This window comes from Schistocerca americana, chromosome X (genome assembly GCF_021461395.2).
Source record: "Schistocerca americana isolate TAMUIC-IGC-003095 chromosome X, iqSchAmer2.1, whole genome shotgun sequence".
In the NCBI taxonomy this organism is placed as follows: domain Eukaryota; kingdom Metazoa; phylum Arthropoda; class Insecta; order Orthoptera; family Acrididae; genus Schistocerca; species Schistocerca americana.
Window position 1 is genome coordinate 402,317,593 of NC_060130.1, and position 15,291 is coordinate 402,332,883.

Consider the following 15,291-nt stretch of genomic DNA (forward strand, 5'->3'; position numbering starts at 1 on the left):
TACGTGTGCTACATACCGATGGAGTGGATAATTGCCAAGGCAAAACAGTTGTTAGCGGGTAACTGCTGAAGTACCTGTGTTGCCCCAGGGCTCTGTCAGGGTGGACCTTTAATTCTCTTGTGACTCATTTTACTGAGATGGATCCTTTGAAATCTTGAAAATCAACTCCCAGTGTGATTGATATACTGCTGATGAATATCAACACTCAAATCAATCAGAGGGCTCAAACAAGTCATCCTAAGAACGTAATAAAATGAAGTTCAGATTTTAGTAGTAGAACACATGCTGTTTGTCAGAATATATATTTAATCATAAAGAGAATAGAAGGCAGCTTTGGGGCACTGTTACCCTTCTACATTCACAAGGGCGGATGGCATTATTGACAATTTAAAATCAGTAAAGTGTTTACATAATGCCTCACTGTTGGTTGAAATATTCATTTCCCAACAACAGTAAGACTCGAGGCAGTTCCTCAACACAGATGCAGGTAAATGACATCTACATAAACACTAGCCATTGTAAATGCAATTACGAAAGAACACCGACCTCAAAACTTGCTGCTTCCACCATACAATCAGATAAGGCTAGAATTACCAACATTATAGAGTTTCCAACACCTTAACGGGCAGACTCAAGTAAACAGGCAAGCACAGTGGCACGAAAGTTCCACAGTCTGCTCTGAAAGAAAAGCCAAGACAGAAGTGGTAAACACAGAAAAGATTGTAAACCTTCAAACCATGAAACCATGCATATATAATTCTGTCTGATTGTTCTAATGAGTCAGTATGAGACATTATGAAATATGAAGTCTGCCTGTGGCAATTGTCCACGGGCAGACTCAAGTAAACAGGCAAGCACAGTGGCACGAAAGTTCCACAGTCTGCTCTGAAAGAAAAGCCAAGACAGAAGTGGTAAACACAGAAAAGATTGTAAGCCTTCAAACCATGAAACCATGCATATATAATTCTGTCTGATTGTTCTAATGAGTCAGCATGAGACATTATGAAATATGAAGTCTGCCTGTGGCAATTGTCCAGTGTCTCAACTAAACCCCCAACTGCTGCAGGATTCCTACCCCAGTGGAAAGACAAGGGTAAAGAGAAACTTAACCAATATAGTGGCTTCCATATAGTAGTGGAATATCAGTTGCGTCTGGACTCTTGTAGAGGAACTGAAACTTCTATTACGGGGAAGAACACTGTGTTTGTGTCTACAAGCGACATATTTTAAGGATTCTGACCCCCGTATGCTGAGTGGATATAGCCTCCCAGATAGGACAACCTCAGTGAAAAGAGAGCTAAAGGTGGAAGGGCCATCTTTATAGATTGTGCATACACTCCTCAACTTTTTCCTCTTATTACAAACTTACAATCAATTTCTGCCACAGTATGTGTGCTGTGTAGGATCACTGCATGTTCTCTCTACTTGCTGCCTTATCAACCAACAGATGAAGAGGCTCTCACCAACTCCATCACACAGATCGCCTGACTGATACTTGTGTGGTGATTTTAAGACATACATTGTGCTATGGGGCTCTACTACTGCCTACCCCCATAGTAGACCTTTCAAAAACCTCTGGATGACAGGAGATCGTTGTCTTCTGAACATGGAGCAGGGCAGACACTACAGCACTCTTATTCCACAGTGTTCTGGCCATCTACAAAAGCATTCCCTGGTAGAATAATGAATGCCACTCTGCTATCAGTGACAGGTGGACAACTCTACATGGGTTCAAATATTGACCGTAAGTAGAGAACCTCACAGTCTTTTTCATAACAAGGACCAAATGCTGCTGGATTATAAAGGGAGAGTAAACTGAAATCATGGCGTCAGTTGACAAACATTATAAACCAACAGTGCAGTGTATTGGGGACCATTTGGAGGATTTGAGAGAGAGGTGGGAGGTGCTCAGTTAGTGTTGTACTGTGAAGAGGAAGTCTTCAGGCCAGTCCATGAAACATTTCCCAGACAATGGTTGAATATTTTACCAGAGTAACCACCAGTGCTAGCCACAAGCCTGCTTTCTAGGACTACAGAACTGTCACTGAGAGAGGAGGCTGGGACCTCAAGCTCACCAGTTATGAATCGTATAACTGCCCCTTCTACACTTAGGAGCCCAATTTGGCAAAGGCTTATGAAACATCACCTGCTCACTATGAGAGTCCATTACATCATGTTGCAACACCACACAGGGAGATGTAAAGAAATCATCCTAACACTTTTTTTAACTTCACCAGGACATAAGGACTATTTTCACACTTATGGAGGGAAGCCATTTTAATCCTCCTCATTAAACCTGATACGGACAGTACACATCTGAGTAACTATCATAATATTTCTCTCACTAGTTGTGTGGGAAAGACCTTGGAGCAGATAGTCATATCCCACCTTGCCTGGGTTCAGAATATATTGATCAGTCATTGATATTGTGACCCTGCTGGCAGGTACACAACAGACTGTCCAGCTCAGACACTCCTAATAAGTACTGTATCTTACCCTCAAAAAGGCATGTGATACTAATTGGAGGCATAAAATCATTGGGCAGCTCCCTAAATGGTACATCACGGCATATTTATAAATTTTCCTATGGTCCTTCCTTTCCCCACATTATTTTAGGCATAGAATCAGCAGTATCTTGTATGGGCATTTTGAACAAGAGAATGGTATCTCCCAAAGTAATGTTCTAAATGTGAGAATGTTTGCAACTGCTATTAACAGTACTCCATTAGAACTACTGACAGCCTCGGGAGAGCCAGTCCTGACAAAACTCCACCATCTGGTGAGCAAAATGTATGAGACAGGCGAAATACCTTCGGACTTCAGGAAGAATATAATAATTCCAATCCCAAAGAAAGCAGGCGTTGACAGATGTGAAAATTACCGAACTATCAGTTTAATAAGTCACGGCTGCAAAATACTAACGCGAATTCTTTACAGACGAATGGAAAAACTGGTAGAAGCCGACCTCGGGGAAGAAATATGGGAACACGTGAGGCAATACTGACCCTACGACTTATTTTAGAAGCTAGATTAAGAAAAGGCAAACCTACATTTCTAGCATTTGTAGACTTAGAGAAAGCTTTTGACAATGTTGACTGGAATACTCTCTTTCAAATTCTGAAGGTGGCAGGGGTAAAATACAGGGAGCGAAAGGCTATTTACAATTTGTACAGAAAGCAGATGGCAGTTATAAGAGTCGAGGGACATGAAAGGGAAGCAGCAGTTGGGAACGGAGTGAGACAGGGTTGTAGCCTCTCCCCGATGTTGTTCAATCTGTATATTGAGCAAGCAGTAAAGGAAGCAAAAGAAAAATTTGGAGTAGGTATTAAAATCCACAGAGAAGAAATAAAAGCTTTGAGGTTCGCTGATGACATTGTAATTCTGTCAGAGACAGCAAAGGACTTGGAAGTGCAGTTGAACGGAATGGACAGTGTCTTGAAAGGAGGATATGAGATGAACATCAACAAAAGCAAAACAAGGGTAATGGAATGTAGTCGAATAAAGTCAGGTGATGCTGAGGGAATTACATTAGGAAATGAGACACTTAAAGTAGTAAAGGAGTTTTGCTATTTGGGGAGCAAAATAACTGATGATGGTCGAAGTAGAGAGGATATAAAATGTAGACTGGCAATGGCAAGGAAAATGTTTCTGAAGAAGAGAAATTTGTTAACATCGAGTATAGATTTAAGTGTCAGGAAGCCGTTTCTGAAAGTATATGTATGGAGTGTAGCCATGTATGGAAGTGAAATATGGATGACAACTAGTTTGGACAAGAAGAGAATAGAAGCTTTCAAAATGTGTTGCTACAGAAGAATACTGAAGATTAGATGGGTAGATCACATAACTAATGAGGAGATACTGAATAAGATTGGGTAGAGAAGAGGAGTTTGTGGCACAACTTGACTAGAAGAAGGGATCGGTTGGTAGGACACGTTCTCAGGCATCAAGGGATCACCAATTTAGTATTGGAGGGCAGCGTGGAGGGTAAAAATCGTAGAGGGAGACCAAGACATGAATACACTAAGCAGCTTCAGAAGGATGTAGGCTGCAGTGGGTACTGGGAGATGAAGAAGCTTGCACAGGATAGAGTAGCGTGGAGAGCTGCATCAAACCAGTCTCAGGACTGAAGACCACAACAACAACAAAATCAGCAGTAAGGAGCTCCATCCAGTTCTGCCAATTCATGTACAAGTTTTTATTTATTTTTAATTTTATTTTTAGCTCCCATCATTGCAGATAGTGCACGTCAGCTGTAGCTGATAATGGATGGAGGAATCGGTTGATAAAACAGGTTTCAAACTTTCGTCTGGGAAATCTGTATATGTCTTTTTTAACCATTCATGCTCTTTTTTAATTTGTCTTAATTGACAATAAGGGATCTTGAATTTCAAACAGTTGGTGAGATTTCTCAGCCTCACTTTTGATAAAAAAAATAAGGCTTACTTGATTGCCATCTTAGAGATTTAAAAACAGGATGTCCCAGATGCTAAATATTTTGAAATGTGTTAGTCACTGGGCTTGGATGGCAGACTAAACTTGTCTGATCCAATTTTATCAAACTTTAATACAATCTCAGCTTGATTTTTGATCTATGATATATGGATTAATCAGAGAATCACATTTATTATATTAAATGACATCCACCTTGAGGGACTGAGGCTGGTTACTGGAGCATTTGAGAATGAACATATTACCAGGCTCCATGCTGAGTGTAATAAGCTGCTGTTGACATCATATGGCAATTTCTCATTCTGCAACAATCATTAATTCCTATCTCCTCTCTCCTACATACCACTCCATTGTTAACTGCAGCTTTGAATGGCTCATTAACATGCATCAGCAAGCAGTGAGGCTTATTGGGATGTGTACAGCACATTACGTTTAGATTTGGGTTTGGCAGAAAATGGAAGTGAGCATTTGGTGTCATTGGCCAGGAGGCCCCTTACGGGGCAGGTCCGGCTGCCTCGGTGCAGGTCTTATTACATTCGGCGCCACATTGGGTGACTTGTGCACCGGATGGGGATGAAATGATGATGAAGACAACACAACACCCAGTCCCTGTGTGGAGAATATCCCTGACCCAGCCGGGAATCGAACCCAGGTCCCTTAGGATGGCAGTCTGTCACACTGACCATTCAGCTATCAGGGCGGATGGTTTGGCAGATATTGATATTGCTGCAGAAGAAGCTGAGTGGCACAGTCACTGTGGTATAGTGCTTATGATACTAGACTGTTGCATGGAGGGTCTTGATCGGGTTTAACTGGACCTGGCCTACACCTCAATAGGAATAGGAAGGGGAGGCTGGCAAAGCTTTTAGGTGACAGTGTAGTGGGTGGTGGTGGGATCACTTATGGAAAAATTCTAGTAGTAGTTGATGTTAAAGTCAGCTGTCAGGAATAGCTGCTTAAAAGAAGTCCCCCCAACCAAGGGCTTACCTTCAGAGGACATCATGTTTCCAAGTAGAGAAGGAATTAGCATATTTTGTCAAAATGTAAGAGGTATTAGAGATAGATTTAGTGAACTGCTTATAGATGTTGACTCTGAAATTATTGGTATATCGGAGCTCCACTTAAATAATTTGACAATTCAGAGGCTTCCTTTACCAGGATACCGATTAGCTGGCTGTTTTCAAAAAGTTCCTTGCGGGGTGTGGGAGTGACCATGTACGTAAAAAACAATATTCCATTTGAGTCCATAGATGCATCATGGCACTGCGCTGAACAGATATTTGAATGTTGTGCAGGGGCAGTTGAATTTAGTGAAACTAAAGTTCTAATTGTTGTTGTTTATAAGTCCCCTAACTCTGACTTTAGGGCATTTGTACTCAAGCTAGAGATGGCTCTTGATTCACTTTATAGGAAGTATCAGAAATTATTTATATGTGGTGACTTAAATATTAATTTTGTATATGGTGGTGCAAGAAAAAGGATGTTGATAGATCTCCTAAATTCGTATGATCTGATGTAGATTGTGTTTTTTCCAACTAGGGTGCAGGGGAACAGTAGCACAGCCATAGATAATATTTTTATTCATCCTTCATTACTAGATGGGCATTCTGTTGGTGAAAGGGTGAATGGCCTTTCAGACCATGATGCACAAATTTTAACACTAAAAGGGCGTTGTTCTGAAACAAATGTCACATACAATTACAAACTATAAGAAAGTTAATCCAACAGCAATAGAGAGTTTTTTTAAACCTCATCAAGGAACAAGAGTGGCAGGACGTTTACAGTGCTGATAATGTAGATGACAAATGTAATGCTTTCCTTAACTCATTTCTCATGCTCTTTGAGATTTTCTTTCGATTAGAACATTCTAAATGGGGTACTAAGAGTAGAAGGCAGCGTGGGTGGCTGACTAGTGGGATAAGAATATCTTATAGAACATAGTGGGAAATTATATCAAAATGTTAGAAGTAGTCACATTCAAGCTACTGTAGCCCATTACAAACAGTACTGTAAGGTAGTTAAAAAAGTTATTAGGAAGGCAAAAATATGTGGTATGCAAATAGAGTAGCTAATTCACTGGATAAAATTAAAACCATATGGTCAGTTGCGAAGGAATTGTCTGGTCCGCAGCACAAGGTCGATGATATAAAGTCAGTTGGTAACCAAAATATCTCTCTTACTGATAAATCACATATATTTACAGTATTTAACACTCATTTTCTGAGCATTGCTGGTGAATTAAATGAAAATTTAGTTTCTACAGGGAATCATGTAACACTCTTAGCAAATGCCTTTCCATGATTGATGCCTGAAATACTCCCCTGTGACACAGACAATAGGGAGGATGATTCAATAATTAAATCACTGAAGACTAAGGACTCTCATGTTTATGATAGAGTGTCTAGCAGAATATTAAAGTACTGTGCTGCACATGTTAGCCCTGTATGTAGCCATATTTGTAATTTTTCCTGTAGGAATGATCAGTTTCCTGGACGATTTAAGTACTCAGTAGTAAAGCCGATTTATAAAAAGGAAGAAAGGGATAATGTAAATAATTTTAGACATATTTCTATGCCATCAGTGTTTGCAAAAGCTGTTGAAAAGGCTGTGTATATAAGGATAATTGATTTTTTTTTATCACACGATTTGCTATCAAATGTACAGTTCAGATTTAGAAAGTCATTTAACAATTGAAAGTGCTATATTCTCTTTTCTCTGTGAGGTACTGGATGGGTTAAACAAAAGGTTTTGAATGGTAGGCATATTTTTTTTATTTAACTAAGGCATTTGATTGTGTTGATAACAAAATATTGCTCCAGAAGTTGGACCATTACAGAATACAGGGAGTAGCTCACAGTTGGTTCACCTCTTACTTTAACAACAGACAGCAAAAGGTCATTATTCACAGTGTTGAGAATGGCTGTGATGTGGGGTGTGAGTGGGGTACGGTCAGGGAGGGGTGCCCCAGGGATCACTGTTGGGGCCACTCCTGTTCCTTATTTATATAAATGATATGCCCTCTAGTATTACAGGTAACTCTAATATATTTCTGTTTGCTGATAACACTAGCTTGGTAGTAAGGGATGTTGAGTGCAACATTGGCTTGGTTTCAAATAGTGCAGTTTGTGACCTAAGTTCATGGCTTGTAGAAAATAAACTAACGCTAAATCACAGTAGGACTCAGTTTTTGCAGTTTCTTACACTCAATTCAACAAAACCTGATGTTTTAATTCACAGAATGGGCATATGATTAGTGAAACTGAACATTTCAAAGTTCTAGCTGTTCAGATAGATAGTAAGCTGTCATGGAAAGCCCATGTTCAGGATCTTGTTCAAAGACTTAATGCTGCCATTTTTATTATTCAAACGGTATCTGAAGTAAGTGATCGTTTGACACGAAAATTAGTCTACTTTGCTGATTTTCATTCGCTTATGTCGTATGGTATTATGTTTTGGGGTAACTCTTCCCATTCTAGAAGGATATTTTTGGCTCAGAAACGGGCGGTTCGGGCAATAAGTGGTGTGAGTTCACGAACCTCTTGTCGACCTCTGTTCACGAGTCTGGGTATTTTGACATTGGCCTCTCAATATATACGTTCCTTACTGTTGTTTCTTATTAACAGTATTAGCTTATTCCCAAGGATAAGCAGCTTTCACTCAGCTAATACTTGGCAGAAATCAAACCTGCATTTGGATCAGACTTCCTTACCTCTTGTGCAGAAAGGTGTGTATACTGCTACATCCATTTTCAGTAAGCTACCACAAGAATTCAAAAATGTTAGCAGTAATCCACACGCTTTCAAATCTAAACTGAATAGTTGCCTCATTGGTCGCTCCTTCTATTCTTTTGAGGAGTTCCTTGAAAAATTAAGCTGATTCTTATTGTTTTGTTGATTGTGTTTACTTAAACCTATGGCTTGACATTTTTTGGGTTCATAAACATATTATTTTTATCTGTTATTACTTTTATGTTGTAATTTCATGTACTGACACGTTCTATGACCTTGGAGATTTGCTCCTCAATTTGGTCCTACAGAACTTAACGTGTAAATAAATAAATAAAAATCAAGATTGGACAGTGTTGTCTATATGGAAAGTCTTTTAAAACAAACCATGAACTTTGAAGAAATAACTTATTCTCATTAGTTGTTACAAAGTATAGCTCAAGATTACAATCCTGTCTCCAAGCTGCTGATACAGATGTTCCTTTATCCTTTGCATCAAAAAAGTATAAGCTATTGTCTTCTGCCCAATTTACAATGGCTTCATCATTTTCATTATATTCCTTTTACTTCCATTGAGTATGGTGATTTTTAAGACTCCGAGATATATGGCAGGGTGTTGTGATACCAGAATGGCCTGTGGGGCTGTGGATTTAAATAGTAAGCATTAAGAACTGACTCGATGCCTTTTTACAAGAGCCTGGCAACTATTTTTGTGGTCAGCCAGAAAGCAATGGACAAAATACTGACCATAGTTTCCAGTCTGTATGCCCACATTCTTGTCCAGCCCACTGAAAGAAATGTTTCTATTCTCTTTCTGCTTATTGGGATCAGGACTATAATTATAAATGAAGATTTAGAGTTCTAATTCATACATATATTTGGTAAAGTTTCACACACACAACATTGTGAAAGTCATTAGGCTCATATTGACAGTAAATCTTTCTACCCTAAACAGCACTATGAGCAGTTTAGAAGTGACCTTAATGCTAAGTTCCTACCAAATCGTCTTTCGCCCTGAGTACTGATACTCAGTGAAATTAAATGCTCACCACAAAAGTGGAAGATAATTGTCCCCACTTGCCACATGGATATGTAAATATCACGGATAGCACACTAACAGTTACTTAAGTGAAAATCTAAGCGTTCCAGGGTGGTGTACAGTCCTCACGAGTTCGCTGTCAATTATTACAGAAAGCCAGTGTTCTGCAACAGCCCATCTCTGATGCCATCTGAGGCAGCGTGCAATCCAGTGTTTGACAGACGCGGATCGTACACTGGCTGGGTGCAAAGTGAAACCTAGTCTTGCCTCTCAGGCTGTATTTATATATGTGGCGCAGCGGATGGCCAAAGGAACTTTTGCTGTCATCCATCTTATGCACACAGCAGCAGTCTCTAAACGGCCACTTTCTCATGCACACAATATTTAATAACAAATTTATGAATTAATGTAGAATCTTCTTAATTTTTACAAGCGTGTAGTAGGTAAGTTGGTTGAAATCACAGAAAAAGTTTCAGCTCACATAAAAACTTTCCCTTCTAGAATTTTTATAGTGGAACTGACAGTAGATCGTTACCTCTGAACTATAACTTTAAGAGACCTTGTATTGGTTGTTATTACCAACATGGTCCTAAAATTTGTTATAGCTCCATTATTTAATAGGTTTTATCAGGTGCTGTAACCAAAATTTTCTAGCATTAAAATTACAGATACTTAATCTACTACAAACGGGGATCTTTTAGTTACAAATTTAGTTTTCCTTAAATTACTCGAAAACTGTTAGAGGTAGATTAATGTTGTCCCGTAATTATTATTTTTAGCATCATACAAATTTTCACATTTCTAAGTCTTAATATTTAGCACCTTCAATTTTTATTAAAAATGTGGATTCTGACCACAATTGTTATTTTATCATGTTGCTACTTGTACCAGTTAATTTTGACATACATTGGCACATTATGACCAATTTCTGGCTTTCTAGCTTTATTATTTAGTGCCAGTTATCTTTTTCTTAAAACGATGTACTTATGAAAACCACTGATTTAATCACTCTTAAGACTTAACATTTAAAACATTATTACATTAAAGTATATGCTGACAAAGTTTGAAAAAAAAAGAAACAATTTTAACTTTTAATTTTATTCTTAATTATGGTGAAATACTTGTGCGCTATGCGCAGATGCGTTATGGTGACGTGGCGCTACTAGCAGTGAACTGGGGTAAGTCCTGGCACACTCGCTCACCTTTGTATCTCACAAATGATACAGCGCTTCTTTCACTACAAGCTAGCTGTTGGTTTGTATATATTAATTAGTGTTAGTTATCCAATTTTTACTGTAACTTCATGGATGTCATTGAGATCAGATACAGAGCATGGATGTGCATTATTGACTGACAATTGTATGTATGTTGCCAGTCCACAGTGGTGCATTGCTCGTAGTAAGTCAAAGCCAAGAATTTTTTCCCCTCTAATTTATTTGATCTTCAGTTTCAGTATGTGTTTCCTGAACAGCAGCAGCATTGATGTTATATTTTGATAAAATCTTCTGTAAGATTAAATTCTGATTTACTTCAATATTGACCTGACGGGTCTTGATAACAGGTCCAAAGATTATTGCAGAATGTCCTGAGAAGAACCAAAAAACTAGTAAATAGTCCTTCCTTTCTCTCAGGAATAATTAAATAAATTTATTTTTTGTCTGTATTTCTGCTACTGTTTGGGTGCACACTTAACCTGTTATTGCAAATGTAAGCTGAAATTACGTGGTGAACTTTTTCCTGAGGAAAAATACAAATACACAAAAAATAAAATTTGTTTCTGATTATTTGTGCAGCAAGGAGAGATTCGAGAGGTGACAATCCCGGTGAATGGAAGAATGGTCCACAATCTTGGACGACGTGCCACTTTGTCTGAAATGTTACTGGGTTTAACAACTAGTAAATTTGGTGATGGCACTCGAGTTATGGTTGCTGGATTCATCCCAAATGGTGAAGCTGCCAAACACTGTGGTATTAAAATTGGTGAGCTTTGAGTGAAGCATATAATTATTTTTTTTATTAACCTCAGATACTTCTTTTTCTTGTAGATTATTTCACACAATATATACTCTCAGTATGTTTAAATTAACACATTTCCATATTTCCTATGAAACATGTATACATTTTGAGCACTGTGTGAACAAAATACATAGTTGCAGTGTTGGAACTGTATGAACGAAAAACATCACTGATCCACCAACAGCAATTATAGAAAAAAGAAAAATAATAAAGATAAGGAGAAAATTTCATATTTGTGTAGAATCTCTGCTGGAGACTGCAATATGCATATATGTTGCTTTTCTTTATGGGTAGAATTTATGCAAAACGAGAAGAGTACAATCAAATAAAAGTATAAGAACTTATTCCTAAGTGGTAGTAAATACAGACACATACAAAAAAAAAAGACACTGGCATTGAGTTATGGGACAAAGATTTCCTTCATTTGATGAAATAGTGGAAAGGGTAGATAAATGAGATTATTCAGAATTGATGTAGCAAAATCATTCAGAACCTCAGCAACAGCGGTACAAAGCCAAAAGAAATCAGGAGTATGTTGCCATCAACACAAAAGATTTGAAGAGCTAACAAGTTTAAAGTGACACAGAAAGCAGTCAAGATGTTGAAGATTATCAAAAGACATGATGAAATAAATACAGAAAAGGAAAATTGGAATATAATTATATGTTAACAAAAAGGAGGTATTGTACTTTTTTTGGGGGGGGGGGGGGGGGGGGCAGATTACCTTCACTGACAGCTAAGTAGAATTTATGGTGATGTGGAAAGCAGAGCAAAAGCTGACCACCAGCTATTATATTGTCATATAGTCACCAAAAACATGTACCAAATATAAAAGACAGATTGCCAATGAAAGTCAGCACCTAACACTAAAAGCAGGTTTATTATGTTTGTACAACTTGTACCACATACAGAGCTAAACTTCCTTTTGAATTTGGATGGCTCCTATTCATACACAAAATTGCTTTTCTGGAATTATGTGGACATTTTATTAAGAAGCAGGTTGAAGGCTGTGGCAGTATCACATGGATAACCTTGTAGGCTTCTATCCCTTCGGATGGTCCAACCAATGATTGGGCTGGGGTGACTGGTGGTAGATGGGTACAAAGGATAAGTTTTGCATTGGGGCAGTCAGAAAGATATGAATGATACAGTTTATCTATTTACTTATCTTTTTAAAGAAAGGATTCAGTGTTCAGTTGATAGTGAACTCATTAGAACTAGAGCTCAGGATTGGATTGCATAAGGATTGGGAAGGAAATCAGCCATGTCCTATTCAAAAGAATCACCCAAGTATAGGATATGTTTCTTATTGCTAAATTAGTAGATGCAATTTTGGGGAACTGTACAATTGTATCTTCATGAGGAAGTTGCTGGCGCTGTGAAATCAATGAAGTTGCAAAACATAACTATCTTAAAATGAACAGTGACTTCCCAAAAGTTGTTTAAACTCAAGATAAATTTTTTTAAGGAATCCAGCATTATAAACAAAATTAATTTTGTTGTTGTTAAAGTGATGTTCCACACAAGGATATTGTGGAGATGAAAATCTGTGAATTGAATTGTAAAGTCATTCAAAAATACTATGTTGCCATTGTCATTAAAAAAAAAAATGAAAAAGTGAGTGGCAGGCTGATGAAAGCAACTGCCTACATTTAACATACGAATGCTCTTAGGGAAAACTGCATGAGCATCATACATTTCAATGCAATATACTTTGTAATAAAGCCAGTTTTCAATGTGGGCAGTTTGTTCACACAACAGTCATATGTGCGAAGGAAAAGAATCACATGGAAAATATGGCAAAGCCTCCCATAGACACTGTAACCATGCCTAAGTTTCTCTTGCAGCCATGCTGTTTGGTGTAAGGAGCTTTTATAAGCTTTGAGGAATGAAATATAATGACACTAATCTTTGTAAGGGAGATTCTATATGTCATAAGAATAATGGCCAATAACAGAGTGTAGCTTTGTACATGCGTAACCTCATGTGCCTTGGATCATAAAAACTGTTCTTACAAAGTTGACATCACAAATGCTGGTAGATAAAGATGCTATAATTACCTTTACTTGCAAGTTCAGCTAAATATGTACAATCTGATCCAGATGGTCAGTAAAGCCAGGAAATCAAGTGATACATTGTTCACAATATCTTCCCAGTATACAGTTCAAGGTACATTCATCAATGTGTTTCTAGTTATAAAGTCTCTGTCATCAAATGGGCAGTCACAGAGTACAAAACAAAAAATTAAGAACTAAGCATTATCAGACAGAAATTTACAATTGAAGTTATACTGTTGTGAGACTTTCTAAATGATTAAAACTGTGTTGTGGACCAGTGAGGAACAAAAGCCATTAGACTGTGCAACATTAGTTTTGTGTGACAAGTCTGATTACTATACTACAAGGGCTACAAACAATGCAAGATAATGCCCACAACAAAGAGAAACAATGTGATCTTTTCCAATTAAAAGATTGACTGTGAGCTTATGTAACCTGTCACATCATTTAAATATCTAGAGGTGACACTACAAAGCTATATGTGAAGGAAGATACATTTGAAATAAATGGCAGGGAATGCAAATGACAGACTTGTGGAGAGGCTTCTGGAAAGGTGTACTAGACCTATACAGGAAACTGCGGATGAGACCCTAACGTCACCTATTACAGAGTACTCTCTAGTATTCGAAGTTCTTATCAAATAGACATTACATAGGATGTCACATAAATGTAGAGATGTGCTACAATTACTGTAACGGGCACAGCTTGGTACAGCTTAAGAAACAGTACTGTTGTTCCCATTATGTATCTCTTCTAGGAACTATGAGAATGATATGAGTGATATTCAGATTTCTGGAGAGATGTTGTAGGAAACTTCTTGTAGAGTGTAAATACTTATGGGTTAAAGGAGACCACACACTAAAAAGCAAAAGTATTGTCAATAGGCACACACAAAAGGAAGAAAACATACTAGCTTTCAGAGTTATTCTTTGATAGGCTAGAGTAAAATACACACACTCTCCTACAGAAGCATACACACTCCTGTGCCCCCATGTGGTGCTGGATGGATTAAGAGTGGCAATGATATTTGTCAGCATATGGACTGGTTGTGGTGGGGGTATTTTTGAGTGGGGTGGGAAGAGGGAGATGAAATGCGGAGGCAGGGAGAGGGACTGGGGTGGGTGGCTAGCAGCTCAGAGGAACGCGGCTGGTTCGCCACCTAGGTATACAGGAGGAAGCGGTAGCAGGAATATGGGCTGGCACAGTTGTAGTGGCTGGTGGGAGGTGGCACATGCTGAAGGTGATGTGGGGACAAATTGGGAGGGTGTGACCAGATGGAGGAAGGAGAAGCTGTTGGGTGGAGGGTTCGGGGACAATGGGTTACCTTTCGAGGCCAGGGCGATTAAGGGAGTGGAGGATGTGTTGTAAGGGAGCATAGTTCAGAGAAACTAGTTGTGGAGGGAAGGAACCAGGTGACTCAGGCTTTGAAGTAGCCATTGAAATTGAGCATGTTGTGCTCAGCTACATGTTGTGCCATCAGGTGGTCAACTTTGTTCTTGATGACAGTTTGGCAGTGGCCATTCATCCTGGTAGATAACTGGTTGGTTGCCGTGCTAACATAAAAAGCTGTGTAGTGTTAGCAGCAGAGCTGCTATATGGCGTGGTCTCTGATAGGATAGGATAAGCCTGTGACAGGATTGGAGTAAGAGGTGCTGGGTGAGTGGACTGGGCAGGTCTTGCATTTTGGTCTGCCACAGGGATATGATCCCAGTGGCAAGGGGTTGGGAGTGGGAGTGCCATATGGATGGACTAGGATGTACTCTGTGACGTTGGCCTCTTACCTCCTACCCTGCATTTATCATGTATCACTTACCCAGCACGAAGACCCAAGGGGCTGGAAGAAAGCACAGATGACTCAGGTATATAAGAACGGTGAAAGCAAGCAAGGGTCATGCCTGCCCAAGTGTACTAACTAAATACATGAAAAAGCCACTGTACAGAAACCAAGTCACAGCTTGGTCTGGGTGATGAAAACAAGGCAGTTTTTGTGTCATTTTCAGTGGGT

At 38.8% G+C, this 15,291-nt stretch overlaps 1 protein-coding gene across 2 annotated transcripts in view; it reads left to right on the forward strand.

The window, feature by feature from the left end:
- LOC124555474 (protein inturned) overlaps positions 1 to 15,291 on the forward strand; it is a 263,483-nt gene that overhangs the window by 14,686 nt on the left and 233,506 nt on the right. For both annotated transcript variants that reach the window (XM_047129398.1, XM_047129399.1), the window contains exon 4: positions 11,007 to 11,193. In XM_047129398.1, coding sequence (XP_046985354.1) covers positions 11,007 to 11,193 — 187 coding nt within the window. The remainder of the gene's footprint in view (positions 1 to 11,006; positions 11,194 to 15,291) is intronic.